The sequence below is a fragment of the Seriola dumerili genome, unplaced genomic scaffold (assembly GCF_002260705.1).
Source record: "Seriola dumerili isolate Sdu_G_001 unplaced genomic scaffold, Sdu_1.0 BDQW01000052.1, whole genome shotgun sequence".
Taxonomy (NCBI): domain Eukaryota; kingdom Metazoa; phylum Chordata; class Actinopteri; order Carangiformes; family Carangidae; genus Seriola; species Seriola dumerili.
In genome coordinates, this window is record NW_019174307.1 from 14,957,193 (window position 1) to 14,982,757 (window position 25,565).

At 40.1% G+C, this 25,565-nt stretch overlaps 2 protein-coding genes across 7 annotated transcripts in view; one reads left to right on the forward strand and one right to left on the reverse strand.

The window, feature by feature from the left end:
* The window catches only part of dcaf6 (DDB1 and CUL4 associated factor 6), a 28,128-nt gene extending 10,849 nt beyond the window's left edge, over window positions 1–17,279 (reverse strand). For 4 of the 6 annotated variants that reach the window (XM_022740357.1, XM_022740354.1, XM_022740355.1 and 1 more), the window contains exons 1-11: window positions 16,931–17,279; window positions 12,569–12,630; window positions 9,804–9,896; window positions 9,030–9,215; window positions 8,790–8,903; window positions 7,676–7,811; window positions 6,183–6,394; window positions 4,071–4,164; window positions 2,929–3,048; window positions 1,747–2,106; window positions 1,171–1,362 (exon numbers count right to left, since the gene is read on the reverse strand). In XM_022740357.1, coding sequence (XP_022596078.1) covers window positions 1,171–1,362; window positions 1,747–2,106; window positions 2,929–3,048; window positions 4,071–4,164; window positions 6,183–6,394; window positions 7,676–7,811; window positions 8,790–8,903; window positions 9,030–9,215; window positions 9,804–9,896; window positions 12,569–12,630; window positions 16,931–17,027 — 1,666 coding nt within the window. In that variant the 5' untranslated portion in view covers window positions 17,028–17,279. The remainder of the gene's footprint in view (window positions 1–1,170; window positions 1,363–1,746; window positions 2,107–2,928; window positions 3,049–4,070; window positions 4,165–6,182; window positions 6,395–7,675; window positions 7,812–8,789; window positions 8,904–9,029; window positions 9,216–9,803; window positions 9,897–12,568; window positions 12,631–16,930) is intronic. The other 2 variants (XM_022740360.1, XM_022740359.1) reach the window with 1 other exon arrangement.
* Window positions 17,280–19,228: 1,949 nt separating this feature from the next.
* On the forward strand, window positions 19,229–25,260 carry mpc2 (mitochondrial pyruvate carrier 2). Its single transcript, XM_022741186.1, has 5 exons — window positions 19,229–19,595; window positions 22,413–22,453; window positions 22,801–22,885; window positions 23,304–23,415; window positions 24,087–25,260. Exons 1-5 carry the CDS (start codon window positions 19,502–19,504, stop codon window positions 24,133–24,135), a joined length of 381 nt encoding a protein of 126 aa, XP_022596907.1. The 5' UTR covers window positions 19,229–19,501; the 3' UTR covers window positions 24,136–25,260.
* The last annotated feature ends 305 nt before the right edge of the window (window positions 25,261–25,565 follow it).

The following is a 25,565-nucleotide window of genomic DNA, read 5'->3' on the forward strand; positions in this document are numbered from 1 at the left end:
TACGTAGTAGACCTAGTAACATTTCACAAGTCTGAATTGAATGTTATCCTGTGAACATAAAGGCGGAAAAACATGCAGAGAGAGAGACTGACCATCTTCTCCCTGGCACTGTAATAAACGTATCACTTAATTATCATCTCTTGCAGTTTTAAAAACCAGGAAATACTTGTGAATGAGTCGCTGGGAGGATTCTATACATGTCAGATCCCATAAACTAAAGGAGTGTTTTCCCTCTGTGGTGCAGTGCAAAAGAGATATTAAAACACATACAACCTCAATAATCTTCAAACCAGCACTCCTTGACTATTTTTCTGATTTTTACTGATGCAAACTGCAGGGAAGAATAAATTGATATCCAAGCTTAACATTCTGCACTCATCATGTGAGCCAATAGGAATTAAACTAGAGTCCCAAATTAACATCTTGTCATGCTGTGCTCGTGCACTGTCGGATATTAGAAAACAGGCAGCTGAATTTGCTCTCTGATGAAACTGAGACAACAAGTGGATTCAATTTGAGAAGCGCCGGTGAGCTCACGATGGCCATTAATTAAGGCTCCAGCTGCAAAATAAATTTTAAGAACCATAACTGATGCAGCCTGTGTGAGAAACGTCCTCCTCTGATTAAAAAGCCATCACTTTAACAGACAGATGAACACATCCGTGTTACATATTCCACGTCTGAAAAGGGCTTTAGTGAGTCAAAGTCCTGGATTAGTGTCAGTAGTTAAGACAACTGATCAGTATGCATCATCAAACATGGGCGAACAACCGCATGAGACATGGAGGACGCCAAAGCAGAGCTTCACACACGTCAGCTGGTGCCACTCCAACAGTTTGCAGGTGAAAACTCAAGCAACAAGTGGAGTGATGGAGTGAGAGCATTAGTGAGCGAGGGGCTGAACAAACAGTGGAGAGACGATACAGCGGCAGCTACAGAGGTTAATAAGTACAGGGTGCATTATTGAAAATGGAAAGAGGATCACTGTGGGATTAGTGGTCAGTTCTGGCAAGACCGGGTCTCTCTGGAGCCTGACTGTCTCTACAAACAGACACGTCTGCTTTGCCAACACAGAGGGGAAGGGTAAGATGGCAGGGGAGGGGGCCCAGGCGAACAGCCCGTATGGAGAGGGGAAGCTGCGGGGGTGGGGAGCTCGGAGGGGAGGGTAACCTGTACGGGGTTGCGTCTCAGCAGCACCAGCAGCAGCAGAGGTAGCAGCTCTTTGTGACTGTCTCTCAGGGGCTGCGGAGGAAGAAGAAGAACGGGCCGCTCGCTGACCCTGTCCTGGGGGGTCGGCCAGCCGTAGTAACCTCTGCAAACGCCTACACACTAAACTTATGGGCAGCCGGTGAGGACCGTACTCTGACGAAGAGGCAGAGGAAGAGAGGGAGAGTGAATGCAAGATTAGAAGACTGACAGGAGGAAGATGTGAGGAGAGGATCGGGAGCAGAGAGTCAGGCAAGAAGAAACAAAAAAAAAAAAAACGAGGAGGAGGAAGACAACAGGATGCTGAAGGAGAAAAGAGTGAAGTGAGGCGGCTGCTTGAGTGGAGTGGCTCCGACAAACACACACTCATACATGGGGTAAACACTGAGGTCCCCCTCCACGTACTGAACAGAAGAGGATACACAGTCACTGTACTAAAGAGGTAAATGTGAATTTATGTGACTGACTTTGTGAAAAATTCACAGGTGACAATCAGGTGACTGGTGGGTCCGCCTTTTTTTTTTTTTGTCTGCCTTTTACCTGAGAGTGCAGGTTCTGAGGTGGGCGTGGGCGTGGCCGTCGGCGTGGGTGTCCCCGCCGTGTCGGCCTGACTCCTCTGCTCAGAGTCAGGGGAGGAGGTGACGGGGGACGAGGAAGGGGCCGAACTCTCCACTGATGAGGAGCTGGAAGGAGGAGGTGCTGTGACTGTTGATGATGACCCTGAGGAGGAAGAGGAAGTGGATTTAGGCACGGGGGCAGCGGCGGCGGAGGCAGCAGGACCAGCAGGTACCTCTGGAGCGTCTGTCCCCACAGGCCTCCCAGGGGCACTGGACTCCTGACTGGAGTCTCCTGCGGGGGCAGCTGGAGTATTCGACGCCCCCTCTGGACGGACGGCTGTTCCTGAAAGCAAGAATATGAGCAGATACTTGGTCAGTGTGGAACAGGTGTTGAATTGTAATCACATTAAAAAGTCACAAGAAGCAACGTCTCCTGCTTATTGACCCTTTTCCACCATCGGGAATGTGAATGGCCTGAAACCATACGGCACACTCATCATTTTTTTTCCTGTCATGTTCATCTTAGTCAAATGTTTAAAAGTTGGTCTTTATACCAAAAGTGTAGCTTGACATTTTCAGATTTTCCCCTCTTCCGTGCACAATGGGAGCAGGTGAGGCTGCGTCAGTCATGGTTATGACACATGCACCTGATAAATAAGTTGTTTATTTGAAGTCTCTGGCTCCACGCTTGATCACCTGCCTTTATCTCTTTTATGAAGAATCCTGAAACATGTAGTAGTCAACATACTCCTTAACTAAGACACATCGTATTGTATTAGGCCTGCAACTAACTATTATTTTCATTATTGATTATTCTGCAGATTATTTTCTCGGTTAATCTTTTTGTCTGAAAGAGTGTAAGAAAATGGTGACCAAACATGTTGAGTTCACTCTCACATGAGGCAAAGGGAAGCAGCAAAAGCTCACAATTGATGGGATGAAACCTATGAATGTTTTTGATAGAAAAAAATACTTAAATGATTCACTGAAAAGTAGAAGAAACAATTAATGTATTTTTTTTTTTATATTATTATTATTTTCTTATTTACAAATAAATGTAAGGACCTTTATGGTCTTAGACTTGAATAATGATCTGAAGACAATTCAAGAATTAAGTAAAAACACTAACAGACACCTTTACTGGACACACAACTGAAAGCCTCACCTCGGGGTCGTGTCTGTGGTCGGGTGCCTCTGCTGCCCTGAGCCTCGCTGGCCTCCTCAAACCAACGAGACAACATGTCCGACATCCTCTGCATCAGAGACACATTTGGGCTCTGTTCCCCTGCAGGAGTGAAGGAGAAACACTTAAATATAAACTGTTAAATATCACACAACATCCCATTAACATACAGTTTCAAATAGGACGCTGCTGCAAGATTTGGATAACATAGTCCAGAGGATTGTTATTGCTTTTTGTGCCCTTAGAAATAAAATGGGACAGTTAATTTCACAAGTATTGATTCAACGATTGAAGGAAAAAAGAAATGGAGGAACAAAAAGTGCGAAAGAGTGAAGCAATTGTGGTTTCAGTTTAAGCAAAATACAGACCCTGTTGTCTGTGAAGGAGAAAAATTACAAAATATTTCACAGCCGATTTTCAAGACTGCAGGTGGTGAGAGTTTGACACTTTCTCTTCAAACTACCCGTGGGCCACAGGCCGGCTTGTTCTCTGCCACTTTGTTTTTTAACACAAAATTTCAACTATGTACATTCTGAAACTTTCATCCCTCCTGCCCCGTGTAACGATCATACTGCCTCATATGTTTGATTGTACTCCTGGAGAACTGCAGCTTTCTCTCTGCAGATGAAACAGATATTGATAGATAATCAATTAAGGATTAAGGGGCTGGTGGAGACATGAAACTGAGCTAAAACTCTGTGAATACTGGACTTAAATTCATCAGGTGATCAGAACCACGACTCTAAATGACTGGATGTCGAAATGAGCAGCTCTTTGCTTAAAAAGATGTGCCACGCTAAAACAGAGTGAAACCAACAGGTCCTAGTTTCATTAACAACATTAAATTAACAAACTGTATAGTTAGGCACAGATTGGTAAATGTTAAGTAATAAATAAAAAGCAATTTTTTATGTTCTGATTTTGCAGCATAACCAGGGAATCCCATTGTTATTCTAAAATAAAAAATATATACATAAGAAAATAAGAAAAATAAAAAAATGTGGGCCAGATTTAACAATAAATTCTTAACATGAGGGGCTCGTGAAAGTGTCTCAGGGGCCAGATCTGCTCCGAAGTGGACGAGCAGGAGCGCATACTTGTCAGCTGCGGCACTGTGTTCTTACCGTCTCTCTCTCTCTCACTCTCAGGACGAGCTCGGGGTCCAGTGTCAGACCAGTCACCTCGTAGACGGAGGCGCTTCACTGGAGGCTGCCTCAGCTGTGGAAACACACACACACACACACACACACACACACACACACACACACACACACACACACACACACACGGAAGATTAGCAGTTTGTCAGTCAAAGCATGGTCAAAAATAGTCGCTGCCAAGCAAAACACTGCTCGTCTCTGTCAGTGCCCTCTTTAACCCCCACCCCCTTCCCTCCTGCCTGCACGACTGAGGTTGCCTTCACTTTCCAGTCCCCTGGCTCTCTCTGCAGGGCAACAGGCTGAGAGCCAGAAATAGAAAAAGGGGGTCTTAGTGCAGGGACTATCAACTGCTTCACTTAGGAAATGTCATCAGGTCTGGACATGGGCTGGAGGTGGTGAAAAGGAGCAGAGGATGAAAGACATAGTCGAATAAATAAGAGAGAAAAAGACCCCGAACAAATGGGGTCACAGGTGGAGGAAAAGGAGAGAAGGATAACGAGCCTTTACTTGGCTGGTGCCCCCCACCCCCTCAGCCTGAACTATTTTGGAGGATAGAGGAACACTGCCTGCGTCGGTCACTGTATTTGGAAAGGAATGTGTGTGGTAGTTGCATCTCGACACAGCTGAACTCGCCACAAGGCTTTGAAACACTGGCACCATGATCCAGCACATTCAGGCACACGTGAAGCCGAGCGCTCACCGTGAACGCCTCAGTTTATCTGAAGTCTGAGGTTATCTGAAGCCCTCAACCAAACAGATAATGACTCAAACACATGGAGGAAAAAATGTTTCCGGTTTGATTTTACTGATAATCCTTCATGTTTTTTCCTTTCCTCGTCACTGCTGTTCTTCCCCTCTCCTCCGTCCCTCCTTGTCTTGGTTTTTCAGGGTCATTTGCTCCCCTCACTGCACTGCATCAGCCAGTACAGATATAGCACTGATGTCCGCAGTGCTCTCAGAGAAGCAGACGGCAACAACAAGGTGCACTCTGTTTACAGCAAACAATCCTTCATCACCCCCCTCCCATAAAAAACATCATCACTGTCTGCATGGAAGACTTTGATTTGCCACATGTGCTTATGTTTATCTTTCAAAGTACACATACAAGTAGTAACCAATCGGACACGGCGTCATACTCTGGGCTACAGATGGTTTTATGATCTTAATGTGGAGCATATGGAACAAGAGACGTCACTGTTTTAAGGGTAAAGACTCTACCTGCTTAATATTCCTCATCCAGATGGCACACTGCAGACACTTTTGCTGCATTGACCTTATCTGTATCAGATATGACATTTCTGATACTCAGCTTTTTGTTTCAGTTGTTTAATCAAGCAAATCAACCAAACTTTCCTCCGGCTCCAGGTATTCAAATGTGACAGTTTGCTGCTTTTCTTTGTTTTACATCACATCAAATGGCATATTTTTGGGTTTTGGATGCAGCGACTCGATGGACGTGATGGGTATTGTTCACTGTGTTTGTAGCCAGGCGAACAGCATGGCTCCATGGATGGTAGTGTTGGTCAATCCAGCACTTTTAGTCCAGACTGAAAATACCTCAACATTTATTAGATGGATTCCCATGAAATGTAGGAGACATTCGTGGTTCCTACAGGATGTATCCTACTGATCGACGCTACTCTGACTTTTCCTCTTTTTGGTGATTCCTAAACTTTTCCTCTAGCGCCTTCATCAAGGCTAAAATTTTTACTTCAATATCTTAAGTTTATGACAAAATACCTGCAAAGCTAATGACATTCCCCTCAGTCCCAGTTCTACTTTGTGTTTAGTGCTAATTAGCAAATATTTGCAAGCTAACATGCTAAACTCACAACACACTAAAGCCAGGCGATCAAAATGATTATAATTATTCAAACAGTTGAGACACCTCACTCAAAATCACAAATCCTCAAGGTGGCACTAGAGGAAAAGTTGGGGCGACCACCGGAGTCATATCTATATCAGAGTCATATCTATGTAAAATTTCATGGCGATCCATCCAATAATATTTGAGCTACGTCAGTCAGAGCAAGGTTACTAGTGTGGCTAAAAACCTGGGTCGTCCTGTGCCCTCACCTCCTCCCTCCTCTCCTCAGACGGGCCCTTCAGCTCTCGGGCCTGGTCATCTTTGGGATCAAACAGGTAGATGTAATCGGAGGAGTAGCTGACCAGCACCTCCTGACCATCCTCGCTGTAGCAGAGAGACGTCACCCTGCACGACTTGTTGGACAGGTGAGCGGGAACGAAGCGAACGCACATGCCCGTCGTCCCCCGGCCCATGTAGTTACCTGAGGACGAGAGAGAGAGGGAGATAGTCACAGTGTCAGCTGGTGGGATTCATTCAGTACTCGTGAACTTGTCTTTGACTGTTTGATTGTTATGCTGCAAAGAGCCCTGAGATCCCCAAGCTCTCTGTTCCTCGCTGTGACAAAGTCGAGGTTTGAGACCCAGATTGTAGAATTATTTCCCTCTGAAGGCAACATCAATTGATGCTTTTTGAAACCTGGTATCTCCAAACAGCTGAACTCACCACAACGCTTTAAAACACTGGCTTAGTGCAGCTCATCCCGACACTTTAAAAGCAAAAGTATTTTAAATTTAAACTCAAGACCAAATCTTTGCACCGACTTCCTTTTAAATACTACTATATAGTACGAAGGCCAAAATCCATCTATAATCAGCTGTTGTGTTTTGAGCCATCCAGAAGTCTTAGATCATCTGTGCCAGGTCTGCTTTCTGTCCCCAGAGTCAAAACTTTGTTCAGTTTTCATGCTCCACATATCTGGAAAAAACTTCCCAGAAAACTTTGAGATTTACTCTAGTTGTTTCAAGGCTCAAAACGTTTCTGCTTCTCACTGCCTCTTAAAAATTCACTCTCTGACTTTTCTGTTGAATTTTGCAATTTAATTTTTATTCTCCTATTTTATCTGTTTTATTTCATTTTATCTTAATTCTTTAAATCATCTATTCAAACACAAACCTCCTACAGTGATACTGCTCTGCTACAGTAGCTACGACCCACAGTAATGATCACGTGCAGTTTTCTATGATGGGTAGGGTTAGTTAATCGCTCATATTTGATTATATACATGAATGTACATGCCCCCAAGTTCAAGACAGGGCTTTAAAATCTATTTTGTTTTTGTTTTATGTTTTAGAGGAATTTCTTTTTAAATCTTGAATTTCTTGTTGGTGAATTTTCTTTTTACATAATCTTGCTCTTTATGTAAAAACACTTTTAAGCTGCATTTTGTGTTTGAATGATGCTCCATAAACAAAGTTGATAATGTATTCTATCTGTCAGGAGCATTTCAGAGGAAGAAGATAAAATCATATTCATGGACACATCTAACAACAGACAGGAGTCGAGGGACAGCTCTGCAGGACGGGACTAAAAACCCAGAGAGAAACCCCTCAGCTCTGCTTCATTACTTCACTTTTCCACAAACATCTTTAGTCACTTAGGAATTTTTTACGTGATTGTCCTGTTGTTCATGAATCCACTAAATGAACATAAATATAAACAAAGAGAAAGCCGGGGGGGGGGATCAGCGTATGGGACAGTTTACCTGTTGCTCTGGTGCCCAGCATGCGTCTGTCGTAGATTCGCACGGAGCTGTCAGAGCAGCCCACGGCCAGATAATACGGCACCAGGGGAGAAATGGATATAGAGGTCGCTGCCCTCCGACAGTTTATCAGGATGTCCTGAAATCAAAGCGAACACAATGTGGTGAAGTTGAAAGAGGCAACATATAAAGTTATTTCTGCTCAGTACCAGAAGAAGATGCACTAATGAAAACATGCATTCAGCTGCCAGTTAATTAGGTACACCCCGCTAAAACTAAAGCAGTCTAATGCAGCAGTCCTGCAATATATCCTGCTTCATGTTATGTTCAGTTTGAATGGTTTAAAGAGGAGTTGATTCAACTTTCTTTGTGGATAGTCATGCTGCAGTTGCAACAGTTAGATCCGGTTAAGCAATTCAGAAAATTTCAAAATTATTTTCCCTGCTGTGAACGTTTCACTTTAAACACTGACATGTTGTAAGATAATTAAGAGAGGGAGGTAACAGAGTTTGGCTGTAGTGACAGTTTTAAGGTCACAGGTACTGATCTCCAGCATGAAATACGAGAAGATGCAACACAATCTGGGATGGCACAGCCTCTCTCTTACGCACAGACACACAAACAAACACACACACGCACACACATCCATCCACCAGGCGCTCAGCTCCCTCCGATGCAGCCTGGCCTGAAGGGAAACCTCAAGGAAACGGTTTTCGGAATTACTCCAGAGACACAAAGCTGTTTGTGAAGAGAGCAGTGCTGACGACAAACTCTTATCAGAGAGGTGGTCGATTAAATCTTCTATATTAATTCTAATGATCAATTAAAAATGAAATGAATAAAATGAAATTAACAGCAGGTAATGAATTCATCTTATTGCTAAAGATTCAGGCCAATCACCTATGAAGAACAGATTATTATCATCTGCAATGTGCCAGTTTGTCCAAGTTGGTAAAAAAAAAAAAAAAAGTAAATAAATAAACAAAAAACATAAACAAAGAGATCCACCAGTTCACAAGTGAACAGATATTAGTGATACTAAGACCCCAACCCTCAGTGTCAGCGCATGCTGAATCACCGACCGAAAGGAGAACAAATATCACAGCTGTCACCGTACGTCTTTGCAGTCTTCTTTAGTGCAGCTCGTCTTCGTGCGTAGATCGAACCACCGCACCGTGCCGTCCTCCCCACACGACAGAAACGTGTAGGGGTCGTTTGGTACCGTCATAATCTGACAAAGCAGAAAAAAAAAAAAGAGGGTCAAGATTAGAAGACAGAAAAAACCTGAGTGGGAGAGATTTTATTTCTCCAGTGCAGGTCGTGTGATATGATGACTAACGTTTCTGTGGTTCAGTACCTCATAAGCTGTTCCATAATGGCAGGTGAACTGACACTGTCTGTTGTACTCGGGACTCTTGTCAGTGTGGGTGTAGTAGATGATGCCGTCTCCGGAGCAGGAGATGATCTGCTGATCGTTAGTGTGGGGCATGAACTTCGCACTGAAGATATTTGCCCGATGACCTGAACGTATGGACTTCTTGACCTGAAGAGGAGAAGCAAAAATACACGGCTGTATATATACACCTAAACGCATATTAAACTATGTCTGACCTAAACACTCCTGCGCTGAAGTTAGCCGCAACATGTTTGTGCCCCTAAAACAAATTCAGAAAAAATATATCACTCCAGTGGTTAAAAGAAGAGACAGAATTACCTCATGTCTTGATCATTTTGGTGAATTTTATTTACATCTAATAAACAAAACTGAGGGTTTTTTTGCGTGAAACTTACATGTTGTGTTACATCCCAGAGGTAAACAAAACAGAGCCAAACACAGGCTTCAGATATCATTTGTCCCTTTAGGGTAACTGAGAGTGCTCGTTGGTAGCTTGTTGCTGTCAGGTTTGGGATTTGACAATTTAGTTTTCCCTATATTAAAGAAAAAAATGAACCTTTTAGAAAAACAGGTCTCCAATGGTTTCAGTATAACTGAGCTACTAGTGCCAATTTAGATGTCAAAAATGATTATTCTACGGTTTACTCGTAGAAAACTATTCCTTTATCTCCTTTTGTTGTTCCTACACGAATAAAGTCAGATATCTTAAGTGGAACTGTGTATAACTGTTGTTACCTTCTTGTTGTACGGGTTCGTAATAACCAAAAAGGTGTCGTCTGACCCCGATAGGATGTATTCTCCTGTGTCGTTCCAGGATATAGTGTTGACCTGTGGAGAGACGACAGCTTGGATTAAGAGACGACAGACATATTTACTTTGCAGTTTACACTGAAACAGTTAGTTGATTAATCAATTAGTTGACAACTATTTTGATGATAAATTCACTGTTTAAGTCATTTATGGAGCAAAAATATCCATAGATTGCAGCTTCATTTCACTGTGAACTGATACAGATCAAGCAGCTCGACGACATCGCTTTGGGAATTTTTCACAATTTTTTGATATTCTATAGACGCTAAACCAGAGGTTTCCACAACCTGGATGTCGGGACCCCCGTGCGCTGCTGCAAGATGAATCTATGGGGTTCAGAGATATTGTCAGGGGAAAAAATCTGCAAAGGTTTCCTCCATAAAATATAATCTGTAGTTTCACCATTTCAGGTCTCTAAAATCATTTAAACAGAGTCTGAGACCAGCAAATCAACTGAACCACTCACAACCCATAAAGGGTCATAGGTAGTCTGTCATGAAGGGTCACAAGCAAGAAAAACAGCTGGGAACCACTGGTCTAAACGATTAATCAAAAGCTATAATAGAGGTGTCATCAATAAGAAAATTCATATTTTCCTGTCCAAGTCAAAGCACTTTCATTAACTGTGACACAGTTCACTTTATTGTAATCCATCAATCCAAAGTGGAGCACAAGAAGAGCGAGGATCACTCTGTCAGTGTTTGCTGTCACGCGGTGGATCTGTGTTTCATCAGCACCTGCTTGTGCAGCCTCGTGCAGTGTTTCATCATCACTCCGTTGCTCTTCGTTGCCACAGAATCACTGAAATGACTCTGAACGGGCGAGATCATTCCCCAGAGTGACAGATCATTCACCGCATCCCGCAGACTGAACTCAAGGCTCGGTCTGACTATAGATTTTATTTTATTTTTTTATAACAGGTTTGAATGGATTTCTGAGAAACTGCGTCTGAAGTCGGCTGAAATGTTATTAGAATATGTGGGTGAATGTGGGTGAATCTGCCTCGGTGTCTCTCATGTGATGAAAGATTAATAGCCAGATGGTGCCAAGCAGATTCAGATGGAGGAGGAGATGAGGTGATGAGGTCTTTAAACACAGGTCTGGTGATCTTGTCTAATATGGTTCAATGTAGAGACACAAACATAAATGTACATTTTTACTCTGTGTTCACTGAGAAACTTCTGTAAATCTCTCACACTGACCAGCAACTGCAAATTAAATTTTCGCAACTGATTCAGATCAATTGCAAGATCCATCTCCTTCCCTGTTTTCACTGATTTTGCAATATTTGATGTGTTTGGTGAGACTCAATCAGGGTCTGAGACGAGCCGCAGTTTGGTGACAGCAACACCAGAAACATGGGCAACAGCTTCACATATCACCCACTCTCTTTTAAAAAATAATGAGATTTTGGTTCATTTGTTTGTGCTTACGTTGCTGTGGGAGGAATCTGGAGACATGTCTTTCTACTTGTTTAGTATGTCTTCAAAAATCAGAAAGTCAGAAAACAAAGAGGCCGAACAAAACCCAATAATTTTCAGTTTAAATAACATATATATATATAATGAAGCAGGATTTACTCACATTGGAGAAGCTGAAGCCACTTTTTTTTTTTTCTTTCTTTTACAATTTTTGCTTGAAATACGGTTTAACCAATTAACCATTATCAATGTAATGGTCTAACTAATTGTTTCAGATCTACCTTCTTTTTTCTTTTCTCTCCAATTACATATGTTCAGCAGTGAGAGACCATGAATGAATCCATACAGTGCATCAGGCGCTTAGCACCCATCCTCTACATATCCTTTTTAGTTAATAGTCCAGTGTTGTTGCCTCTACAATTTATGACTTCCTGGTGAAGGCCTCTATGGGAACCAGCTGCTACATCATTCACTCTATGGGCTAATATGCCTTTGTTTGCCAAAAATATTGATTAACCTAATAATTATTTACTGTCTATAATGTGTGACAGATGACAACCACATGTTACCATGGCCTGAAGGGACATCTTCAAATTGCATTAAAAAAACCCACAAAGTATTCCTCTCATAATTTTTGCCACAAAGCTCTAAACAGAAAATAATAAAAAAAATAAATGGTAATTTTACTTGATAAATGGATTAAAAAAAAAAGAAAAAAATCAATAATTATAATAACTGAAGGTGTTTTTTTGTTGATCAACTAATTGACTAATTGTTCCAGCACTAATTAAATCGCTTTCCTGCCTTTAACAGCCCATAGTTTTAATACAGAACATCCCAGCTTCTCTCTACACAAATTAAACAGTTAATATATTCATAACATGCAATAAAAGCATTCCTCTAATCCTTTTCCCTGTAGCAGTTCTGATTTAGACCTGGCAGGTATTAAACTGCTGCTCTCCTGGGACATGTATGCGGTGGTTGTTGTTGTGGTGTTTTGGACGCAGCGACGGCCTGGCTGATACTGTGACAGGACGTGTGACTGTTTATGTCAGCTTCAGGTTTCTCAGAGGCATTAACAACCTGACCTGAAGTCAAAGATCTGCTCTCTGTCAGAGACTCAGGCCACTGAGGAGGAAAAAGTGACACACACACAGCAACACACACACACACACACCCACCACACACACACACACACACACACACACACACACACACACACACACACACACACACACACACACACACACAGAGATGTGGGGCACTTACACAGCCATCATGTACATTCAGTGTCGCTTCAAGTTTAAGCCGCTGCACAAACTCTCTTCTACCTGTGAAAAGAGAAAAATGCAAATTGTAAAAGACTGTCAGAATCATGCTAAAAATCATGCTGCTGTAAAATGAGACTAGAGAGAGGAATATTTTCTCTGAGGAACAGCTAATAAAAGAGTTAAGAGACAATAAAACATACACACTAAGGTAAGATCCTTAAACTAAGTTAGCCACACTAACTCATTTGTGTAGAATAATCTGTGAATCGATTTCTCTTTGACTGTGAACGCAGCAGCTTCAGGACGATGGTATCACTTATTTAAGTGATGAGAATAAGTTTCTTTTAAAGAGTTATTCCTCATCTTAAGTAATAATGAAGACCTGTAAGAAACCTCCATTTACACCTGAGCTGTGACCTGCTCAAAGTAAAGGATCTAATGATGAGTGCGAGAGTATCCCGGTATCAAGTCTCATCCTGGTTTTGATCACATTCAGGACCTGGTGTTCATGTGGAGCATGAGAAACTTCTTCATGTGATTCTAACGGGTTTCTGATCATCTGTGTACAGTTGTGTCTGGGTTTCTCAACCATCTCAGCCACTGTGTCCTGTACCAACAGAGAGTGATCAGGTGTTTACATGTCATTGTATCCTGGTTTCTATCAGAGTGCTCCAGTGTCCAGGATAAGGCCTTATTCAGGTTTCTGACACCAGGATACACATAACCAGGATGATGCTCCAAAACTCCAAAATGTAAACGCACTCTCCGTGACTGATGGACTGGCTCTAGAGTCAGCCTGAAACTATGGTGTCATTTTCAGTCTAGACTACAAGGGCTGCAACTAACAATTATTTTCATTATTGACTAATCCGATGATTATTTTCCGATGATTATTTTCTGGATTTATGAATTAATCTTTCAGTCTATAAAATGTCCCTCCCAGTTTCTCTAAAAGTGTCCAAAGTGACATCTTCAAGTGCCTTCGCCCAAACCCCAAAATATTCACTTTAATATAATTTACTTTATATTTGAAAGGTTGAAAACAACTTTTTTTTATTTTTGCCAATTTGGCAGAAAAAAATTACTTTAACAGTTACTCAGCTATGAAAATAGTTGCTGATTGTTTTTCTATTGATCTATTGAGACTGGAGGAGGGAAGAAGAACAAAACAAAGGGGAAAATGAATAACTACAATTTTTTAATGTTCAGTAAAATTAAAATGTGATAAAACAAAAAAAAATTGTATCACTGTCCCAAATCCACGCCGCTTACTAATTGTAAGCAGGTTTTGTGTTGTAGCGTGGTCACAGTGTTAAAGTCAATATGCAGCATTGATACTATGCAGCCACAATGCAAAATGAGTACAGTTGGAAAGGGCGTCCTCGGTGAGAAAGGAGTAATAAATGTTCATCATGAGAAAGATATATTACTCTTTTACAGGAGGATGAAGCAGCCACCTTCTTTCATCCAACGCGATAATGTAGTTTTTCCTGTTTTTGAAAAACGATTAATCAAACGTCTGCAGCGAGAGTTGCCCTAACTCTGTCAACTGGGAGGACAGGTCTCTTCCTCTACTAGGTGCTGTGTATCCAACTTGCACTGCCAGTTTTATTAGCGCTGCAGGGATTTTTCTCTTCCACTGGAAGAGTCAAAGGCAAAGCCTGATTTCAGAGTGGTTTATGTGAACTGACAGTCATGGCGTCTCCTGAAGCTCCCAATCACAGGGACTATCATTAATGCCACATATTAAAGTAGTGACCTAATAATGAAAAAAAACAAAACTTCTACAGTCAAAATCAGACTGCTCCCACAAATTGTTCTCCTTCTGATTTCCCCACATTTCTCATTTATTCCATTATTATGTATTACATGCTTGACATTTATCATTTAAAAAGTCAAGTAGAACAAATTACTTACTGGCACAAAACCAAGGGACTGTCAACATGTTGGTTAAAGATGGGAATGTGAATACTGTAGTCAGCTTTTTTATCTGGATAAACTGATTGATTGTTTAGTCAGTTAAGAGCCAGAAGCAATAATCAATTTACAATGATGTAAAACAAACTAAAGCAGTAAATCCTTGCATCGCAGAAGCTCAAACCAGAGAATGTTTGATTCTTATCAAAGATGCTTGATATCAGAATAGTTAGAGGTTAATTCTGACTCATAGATTCAATGATGAATTGTGTCTCAGTGTGACCATACATAGCCTATATTTGGCCAGTTATACGTGGAAATAAGAAGGCTACAGTAAGTTAAAGAAGAAAATGGACTAAGACATGCCAAAAAATCTTAACCCTCTTCCTTTTGCTTTGCTTCTTTGTGCTCATGAGAGTTTGTGAGTCTCTCATGACCGTGTAAAACAGCATCCGGTGTCAATAATAACTCCTTAATCTTCCTGAAGAGCATCTACCAGATGAGAGAATGTAAATGCACAACAACATGGAGTAATTTAACCTCCCCGGAAGTTTCTCTGTTGGAATTTAATGTGGACCACTATTTGTTGCCGCAACCCCCTTCTTCAAGCTAAATATATCCTGCAAGAGCTCTGACCCACACACCACTGCATGTATCCTCTACCCATACACAATAACAGCTCGAACCATATCTCAGTCATGCTAAATACAGCACTGACTGCACCTCAGTGGCCCCTGCCCCACCTCTACAGGCTTGTAAATCTCCATTCAACCACTGTCAGGTGCTGACTTTTTGACAGGACACACAGGCAGAGAAGTCTTATAAACCTCTCTGCCTGTGCCAGCGGTACTGTCCTCTGTTTACTCTGCGGTCACTGCTGCTCTTACACGCTGTTCTCTCAGACAGAACTCAGACAGTGTTACAGCGTTGGCCTGGGCGGCCTGACCAAATCACAAGCAGGATATGGAACATGAATAAAAAATAAATAAAAAACAGTATGAATATTTTTTAACCACATTTAATACCTTTGCACAAACAGAGACTTGAAGCTTTCAATGAACTCAGTATGCTGACAAGCTATGGGACTAACAATTAATGTTACCGACTTTTGTGGCAATTTCAACACAGTACACTATTGTTTTTCTTTTTTTCCTAATACATTGAAATGAAGCACAGCTGGTATAATCCTTAAGTTTTTGCAAATGTGTTTAAAAAGTCGTTGCCATAACAAAGACCTATTAGTCTAGCGGCCACATTATTTCACTCAATTTTGAAAATAAGTTATTAATAGTGTTTTGAGATATTGGCCTGATATGTTGGGTAATATCAGCTTGATTCTACTGTTCTTGTGTCTGTTTACATTAGCAGAATTTAAAATATTGTTGTTTATTTTTATTATATGATGCGCTGCTCTTTATTGTGATGGAGATTATTTGCAGTTTGGATACAAGACTTAAACAACATGGCACAGCTACCTTCCTACTATCAAAACATAGGCTATGAATCACTCAAGGAACACAGTATATTGACAAATGATCTTGGTTACACCTGATAGGACAAATAATCAATGTCGATGTATCATGATCCTGTGCGACTGGTTCAATACACTGCACTGCTGATGTAAGTTCTCTCAATTTACTGAGCATCACTGCTTATAGAGATATGAACTATGTGAGTGTAGATTTGAATTACTGCTGTTTTTTAATAACCACAATTTAGAATTTGCACCAACTACATGTATATAGTTAGTTCAGATTATGGCCGTTTTATACTTACATGGCACGAGTGTATATGTTACAGTGAGCAATTTTGTGAGACTTTGCACGTGGTTTCATTTCTACAGCCTACAAATTCCTGTAAACTGAGAGCACTTTATAAGGCAATCGGCCTTCATAAATGCATTACATGATTGATCCTGTTTTTACCGCAAATTTTTTAATCCATTTAAGGGCTATACTTTAGAGTTCAGTTACATAAGCATATGGTGATGCAGCCTGCAGATGGTTGCGTTACTGTACATTATCTATATGTACAAAACCCAGAAATTGCATCTATGCTGAAATTCGTGTGCAAATCAATTTAATCTCTCAGAGAGGATATAAATATGATTTTGCTCTAGCTGTAACCTCATAGAGAGCTGCACTATGAAGGGTTATACATAACACTTAATCCCATCTATCTGGTGCTTTAGCTCTGGACTCTCACATCTCTTATTTTACATAAGTAAATTAAATTTGCATGCGGTCACAGTGGACGGGTCTGACTTTGCAGAAGGAGCAGGAGCTCTGTGTCATTAATAAGAAAGCTTGGGGCACAGCCATGTTGAGTTTAGCTGTCAGTTCATCAGGTATCTGCTGAAGACGATGATAAAATAAACTGATACATCTTCTTGTGATGTGTTCTGCGTTCCTGTTAGCATTAATGAGGCTTGTTTTGTTCTTACCGAGATAGTTGGTCCTGATGGTGTTAGGCTCGTTGTATCCAATTAAGCGTTTATTTACATCCCAAACCAGGTTGCCAGTGCAGGACATTGTGACCATATGTGGCTTTTAATTAACAATAACATTGAAACTAAGCTAACCCTTTCCTGTTGATGTCGCCTTTTCTCTATCGTCGCTCAGCTTTTACCATCGGGATCAGTCCCCGTCTGTCGGGACAGCTCTAACGTTAGCTAGCTGCGACACTCAGCGTTTGCATTGCCGGCAGGAAGACTCGCTCCGGTCCTGTCTCTGCGGTCCGGCTGAGTTTACTCCGACTGTACCCCTGCTCTCCAGGCTGCTAACTGTCCGTCCTGCTAGCCTAGCCTGGTGTATTTCTCCTCGCAGACAGCGGTCAGCTGTGCCCAAACAACGCGATAAACAGAGAGACGCTCGTTTTAAGACGCCAAATAGCTGTCGGGGCGGAGTGTGTCCAGGGAAGTTTGAAAGTCATAGAGCCAACCTTTGCTGAGATTTTATTGCCATAATTAGAAGTAGAAAGACCAGTATTTTTTTAACCTCTCATTTAATCACCGTTAGTGAATTTAAGGCTTTTTTTAGATGATTAAACAAAAGATTCATGGCCAGACTGCTACAATGCTGGGGCTAAAATTATCTGATTAAACGCATTAATTTCAGAATATGCAATACTTATGCAATGCACAAATCTTAAATTATGAAGCTCTTAAATCAAAACTAGATTTCAACTCAGTGTCCATCTTCTGAGTTCAGATAATAAAGCAGGATCCAGTTCATCAAGGTCTTTGTCATGTCAACTAATAGCGGTGTACATTTATAAAATAATTTTCTGTCATATACAAACTGACGCAGTAAACCTGCAACTATCAGGTCCCTTGCTGTGGAATCTGACATCTCTTTAAACATAAATAAATCTAATTTACTGGCAGACAATACTGTATTTTTATAGGATGGCTCTGATTTTTGCAAGAAGGTGCAAAGAAAGCTCTTTGTTTTGTTGATGGCTTGGAACATAGCTTCGAGCACAGTTATGTTGGGTTTCCACTTGATCGTAAGTATCATAAACCAGTTGGGCAGGCAGCACTTACTGCTGTTTTAAAGACTTTTCCCGAGTCTTCAAAGACAGGGCTGGGTACCCCCAGGCAAAAAGTAGCAGCCGGGTTCCTGTTATGAAAACTAAATTTTGTCACAGGGACGTTATACATAATAGGGCAACAAGATCATGTATTAATGCAGGACCTGCATTTGTTGATATTTTACTTCAGAGGTGAAAAATTGAGTAATTATGACAAATTTGCAATTCCAAAAACACAGTGCTGTTTGCAATCTGATGCTTTTGAGCCCCTTGATCCCTTTGTACATTTAGTAATCCAGTCGTGGATAACTGTACTATACTGGTAGAAAATAGTCTGTCATAGATATTTAATCAGTTTCACATGGTATGAATCACGTTTCTTTTCTTTCTTGTGGTTTTGTTTAGTACAAAGAAAAGTTATTATATTAAAGTAGTATGAAAATTCAAAACTTATTGATCAAAACTTTTAATGACAAGGTGTTAAACAATAAAATGGAGGGTACAATGAAATCATATAAGTGAAAATATAATAATGGAAAAAGACAATGTGATAATAATATGATAATAAAAACATAAAAGTTGATTACATTCTAGATCTTTTAAAAATGCAGTATTGGCATTTTATTGTGTATATCTTCTTTTTGAGAGGGTATTAAATAATTATGGAAACTCGGTAGGAAAAAAATGGTGCCTTTAAAACCATAACAAAATTTTTTTTTTCATTATTTATTTTTTTGTTGCATGATTGTTACATCCAAACTGGTAACATAAATAACACCTAAAATCTGAATACGTTTTTAAATTTTTTTTTTTATTAGAGACCAGCATAGCAATGGACAAATATAGCTACAGATGTTAACGTCTCAACAACAACAAAAAATACAATAATAACAAGACAAAACTCTGGATTTGCATTATGTTTCTTGTGTTCACACCCTGGGGCCAGACCATAACCACCACGAGACTTAACCAAACAAAGGTGGCAATTATTATGAGAAGGGAGGACTGGTGTTAAAGGAGGGTCTGAATAAATTTTTCTCTCTAAAATTTGTTGATAAGCGATGATTTGTACCCACCCAGTTGGGATACGCCGGGCAATAAAAGTAACAATAATATATCAACCAATCATATCGGGGTTCTGACCAGGCGGACCAATGACAATAGAGGAAATTGTGACTCCGCCCTTCATGTGATAGGTTGCATCGCACAGAAAGTCACCTCGTCGTGTCGGTCAGAGGGAAGCTACTGACAGCTAGCAGAGCTAGCATGGCCATAGAGTTGTAGGGGGAAGGTCGACAGTAGGACAGCAGCATCTACCTCTACCTATTCACCCACCTGCCGTTTATTTATTTATTTGTCGACACCGTTCAAGGAGGTGAAGCGGTTTTTAGATTCTGTGGCTTTTAAAGAAAGACACCTAGCTAGCTAGCCATTTAGCGAGCTAGCTCTAAGTTTCTTCATTTCAGTCTGAACATCTACAGTCATGGCAGCGCTGAGAGCGTCCTACCACAGGATCTTGGACAAGATCGAGCACATGTTGCCCGCCAAACTGAGACCTCTGTACAACCACCCTGCAGGTAATGCACAGCCGATCACCCAGCTTCCACATAGGACAGGCTGATTCTTTGTTTGTGGTAGTGGGTGACAGATGTGGGGCTCCGTGCAGCTGTGATACGAGGTGGTTGGAGTGATGTAGATGCGCTAACTTGTCTTGACTGCATCCTGGAGGGAATAAATAGCAACTCGAGTCTGTGTTTGTTGTCTGAGCTGAATGGAGGTCGTTGTTTTAATGTGACAGTGTTGCTCCAGGAGACCCTAATCTGCTGCCGGGATAAACACTGGCTCAGCAGCTCAGTCTGTGGAGAAGAGGTGAGTTTGTGTCAGGGAATGTGGGCAGTCCTGTTTGACCTATAGCCAGCAGGTTCATCGTGGTGTTAAGTTCTGGATTTGTGGGGAGTTCAAAGGTATTGTCGTAAAAAAAGATCCAAAGTCACACAAGATTTCAGCCACTCTTTAACCAACTGTCTCATTACTGTCATTTTATTAACTTGTACAAAAAACATACAGCTCATAATAACATGGAGACTGACTGGATGAAAATCAAAACTTTCTCAAACTCAATCAGCCACATGCAGTATGATATGGAAAATGATTCTGTGATCTTGACACCTAATTCTGGTCTTTGGTCGTAATAATGTGCTGTTACTATAAATTACTATACATTGGGCTGCAACTAACGATTATTTTTATCGAGGCATCTGTTCATTATTTTTTAAATCAATAGTTTAGTCACTGAAATGTCAAAAAAAATATTGAAAAATCATTATTACAAGTTCAAATGTCTTACTTTGTCCAACCAAAACTCAAAGCTGTTTAATTTAAAATTGAATATAAATATAAAACAAAGAGAAAAGCTGCTAATTTTACATATGAGAAGCTGGAAGAAGTAAATAATATGTATTTTGGCTTGATTCATTTACTTAAACGATTATGAAGTGATTATCAAAGTTGACTTTCTGTAGCTCAACTAATCGATTAATCTTAATTTGTTTCAGCTCTAGTCTGAATTTCTAGCGTTCCTGATCTCTCCAAGGATCGTAATACATTGATGAATACTGAAGTGATTTTAAGTTTATTAGCTACACCAGTCTAATAGATTCGTTTTACAACAAATCCTATAGTCAAGAAAGTATATTTTGACAACCCACTTTCTATAAATGAGGGAAATCTAAATAGAGCCGAAACACCTCCCAGTTTAATGCAGTACAACAGCACCAGAAATGACAGCCTCCAAAATGATGAATGAACGCACATCCAAGAGTTTAAACAAGAACTGAACATTATAACCTTCATGAAGGGGGAGTTTATTGCATTATACTGCATCATATTTAGTTAGGTGTACCTAACAAACTAGCATACGTATTTCTCCTGTTTAAGTACAACTTGCGCACACATTGTTTTCTCTTTGACACCGATACTAACTAGAGGGTACTGAGATTAAGAAGTCACTGGCGTCACTGGGGACGGTCTGATCTTTGTTTTGTCTGTGCAAGGGCACAGCAAGGACTTTCTGACCAGGTATAAAGGGGCGGCGACAAAAGCCAACTCCCTCATAGATGATTTGCAGTGACATACGTCTGACTCTTTGTTTAGCCTGCACCATTGGTCGGGAATGTGTTGAAAGCTGACAGACCAGAGGCTTTTTATGCTCCCTCACATTTTTCTTCCCTGTGCTGTAGCTAATTAGGTCCATGTGAGTCTTCTCCCAGTGGCTTAGATGCACTGAGGTGTCCAAGTCTGTAACACAGATACGCAGGTGACTGTCTGGGGTTCTGTCTAATCTTTTCACCCATTAGAAAAGCCTGGCTGGAAGATTATCTTCAGGAGAGAACCTCTGTGAAATTGATGTCATGTAATCAACTGGTATAACATACTTTTCAAGGGCTGGGTGCATTTATTGACGTTCAGTGGGGCGTTATCCTCCTGATGGTGTGATATTCTGTTATTGCTTTGGAACACTTTGTTGTGGTAAAACAAAGATTGTGTTATGTTTTTTAATTTCAATCAGAATTGAGGCCATGCATAAACCAACATGATTGGTGTAGGGCTACAGATGACTTGTGTAGGGCTTGTGTAGGGCTACAGATGAGGATTATTGATTAATCTACCAATTCTTTTCTTGATTAATCAATAGCTTTTTGTTTATGAAATGTCAAAAATTTGTGAGAAATTCCCATTGCAGGTAGTGTAAGGCCAAGGTCATACCTTCAAATGTATTTTCTTCAAATTGATGGGTAACAAAATTAGTTATTAGTGTTTTTCTAACTTATTTGAAAGGTTTTAACAAATGTAGTTCTCCCATTAGCTAAAATTTAAATCATAACCTCTGTTATGTTTTACAGTTTTGTGTTATTGTCTGTCTGATATGTCACAATTTCTATGTGTACTATGTCCCATTGCACCAACAAAGGTGGGAAAGAAGAGTGTTACTGTATCAATTTATTTGATTGACTTAATATTTGATTTTGCAAATATTTGCCTCTTTGAGATGTGCAGTATCGGTATGTGTGGTGGATCGGTATTGGAGAAATAGTCTTATATGATGACAGTTGACGCCAGACCAGAAGATTTTTACATTTCCTCACATTTCCTCCCTTTGTTAAAAAGTAAATAAAACAAAGCTAATTAAGTTTATTAGTCTTCTCCCAGTGTGTTTGGACACACTGAGATGTCTGGAGGTTTCATCTTTATACTCATTCAGAAAATCCCAGTGGGCAGATTAGTTACCAGAGGGAGAAAACCTCAAAAATCCATGTTATTAAACTGAATATAATAGATTGTTACAACATGATTGTTGAATTCACAGTTCTCGTGTCTTTTGTTTTTTATTCTAGGACCTAAAACAGTTTTCTTCTGGGCCCCAGTGTTTAAATGGGTAAGTACATTTTAACACAGTCTCACCTCTTCAACTTTAAGTAAACCCTAGACCACCTGTTCCCAACCTTTTTGGATTTGGCTTTTGGATCTACACGGCACAAGCTGCATATATCTGTTGTATGGTAGCCACTTAAATCAGTGACACAAGCTTTGTTACAACTGCAACTCCTGTGGGGATCCCAAAACCAAGTTTGGGAACCATTGCCATAGAAATAAAGGACTTAACCAGTCACCATTGTGTAATAATCCCATCAGTTCAAATGAATTAGTTGTCATACTGTAAATACAGTAGAAAATCCACACCAGGTTTGACAGAGTAAAGAAAATGTGGTCCCTTCTCTACAGGGCCTGGTTGCAGCTGGTTTGGCTGATATGACTCGACCAGCAGACAAACTCAGCACCTCCCAGTCTGCGGTGCTGACAGCCACAGGTGAGATTTTAATTGGATTCATTATGTTTCAGTTTGAACCAAATTTACCTTTTCTGTAAAATTACAATAATTTGGGGAAAATATATTTTTTTGTGTGTTTATGTTACCTTCACATTTTATATTAGAAGGAAATAACATAAAATAATACTCATACGTAGTTTTTAAATATGGAGCTGAGAATTGTGTGGATTTATGGACCTTGAATTCTTGATGAATATTTCAAAATTGTTAGTTTTTCATCTCGGTGTTCAGGGAGAATTTGACCAATCTGTGCTAAAGGTCGCCTCATGTGTCCGCTTTTGCAATATGTGTTTTTAAACAAATCTTATCTGTTACTCTTTTGCCAAAACATAGACTCTGTTCTCATGATCATCAGAGTGCATAACCTTCACTCTTACCTGTTGTCCTTCTCCACCAGGGCTCATCTGGTCTAGATACTCGTTGGTCATTATCCCCAAGAACTGGAACCTGTTTGCCGTCAACTTCTTTGTCGGCAGCGCAGGAGCCTCCCAGCTCTACAGGATCTGGAGGTTTGTGGTGAATTTACAGTAAAGGGTGCTCACTTATTATCTCGGTTAATGATCAGTAATATTAAGGAATCAAAGATAAGTTAACAGTAGCTTTGTGTTAAATATGCATTCCTTAATCATTGCTGATATGAAATCATAACAACAAGTTAATATTTAACTAAGTACATTGCAGCTGCTACAGTAAGAGTTGTGGTAAATGTATAACACAGTAGTTTTCATGTGTGCTTGGTTTTCCCAATGTCAACAATTGACTTAACTCACCCAGGCAAATGTCGAAGCTCTCAGAGAAGCTCTGAATCATTATAAAGACTCAGTGAAAATGTGAAATTGTCAGGAAAAGAACATACAGCCAATGGACGACAAATAAAGTAGCTGTGTGTGAGTGAATTAATAAATGTCACAATTTTCAGTCCACATTGTAATCCTGGGTGTCCTGGTTGTCTTTGGTCTGAGGAGGTCTGTGGCTCCAAACCAACCAAATACACCCCCCGAGCCTAAAATAAGGCTTTGTTACAACAATGACATGTTTTATTCATTCAAAGAATCATTAAAAATAATGAATTACAGCATTACAGCTCACACGTGTAACTGGTAGCAAATAAAAAAAACATTTTATGCAAATTTTAATCTTAATGTTATTTTTAATTTTTTCTATCTTTTTTTCTTAATAGGTACGAGCAGGATAAGAAGGCACAGGCTAAAGAGGCTGCAGAGTCCTGAGTGCTTCACTGTTGCCAGCGCTCCACCTGCAGTGGACTGAAAGGGAGACTTCACACCAGGCACTAACCTGCCCCTTCTCATCATCCCATGTTGTCTCCATTACATCCATGCCATAACCATTATTCTACCACATTAAGCCTGTTGGCCCTGTTGGAAATGTGCACTTTTCCTTAAGTTTCAAATTTCCTCAGGGTGTTAAAAAAAAAAAAAAGAAAGAAAGAAAGACGTAAAAACAGACGAACGTTTTTTTTAACTGTAATCGACACACACTCAAGAATGGTGGTAATCAACGCACAAGTACCGCTTGTTCAACAAGTTGTATGATTGTACATTGTTTGGTTTAAGTTCATGCTTGATATATCATGCACTAAGTGGGAAGTTTTGCTTTTTCCATCATTATTTTTCAGGTGTAGCAAATCAGTACCTCATGCAATAATTTCCCAAAAAATGTAACTCTTGGATTTGTGTTGAACGTGGTTTAAGGAATGTTTCCAAATGAAATTAAGAGGGATGCCATCACATTAATATTTTGATTTACTTATTTATAATTTGATTACAGTCACACCATCTGTACCTCAGTGATTATTAAACCATTATTAATTACCATGTAACAATTCCTTCCATTATAATGGCTTTAAGTATTTTAAATCTGTGTGAGAACAAATCCTAATTTATGAATAACTTGGTGACATTTTTTCTCTTGTAGTCAAAATTGTATAGAAAGATGCTGTTATTTTCTGATTCTTTATCAGGAATACTTCCACCAATGCCACATATTTAACCTGTGCAGCTTTTTATTGATTGTTACTACACAGTCAACCAGTAAACACTGGTACTGAGACAGTAACCCTGACTCTTTAATATCAACGCATCGCTTTTGATGCCTCTGTGTTCTTAGAAAAGTGTACATTTTTTCTTTGACGTTTGTTTCTTTCCCACCGTAGCTTCACAGAAAAAACCTGTCGATTTTAGCAATAATTGGTGTCATCACTTTAAAATATTTCCTGATCTGCTGACTGTTTGAACAAATGGCACTTTGGAAGTTGAACATTATGGCTCTGTGGCTATGTAATGGCTATGTAATGCTAATAAATCTGCAGTTGATTAAAGACATCTCATAGTTTACAACTATACAAAGTGATTGACCATAAAGATATTAATCGATTAAAGGAGCTGTTAAACATTTTTTTTGTATTTTCAGCCTGTTGTTGAAATAGCAGAGTTAACAGTTAATGCAGGAGGCTTTGAACAGCTTTGTCTCTCTGTCTGTCTGTCTGTGGCCACAAAACAGGTGTGAGCCAGTTCCCAGTATAAACAGTAAATCTCATGTGGGCAGCACTGATATTTACAGTATATCATTTGTTAGTACTATTCAGCTGTATATATTAAATATAATGTAATTAATCAACATGAACTAGAGCTAGATGAAT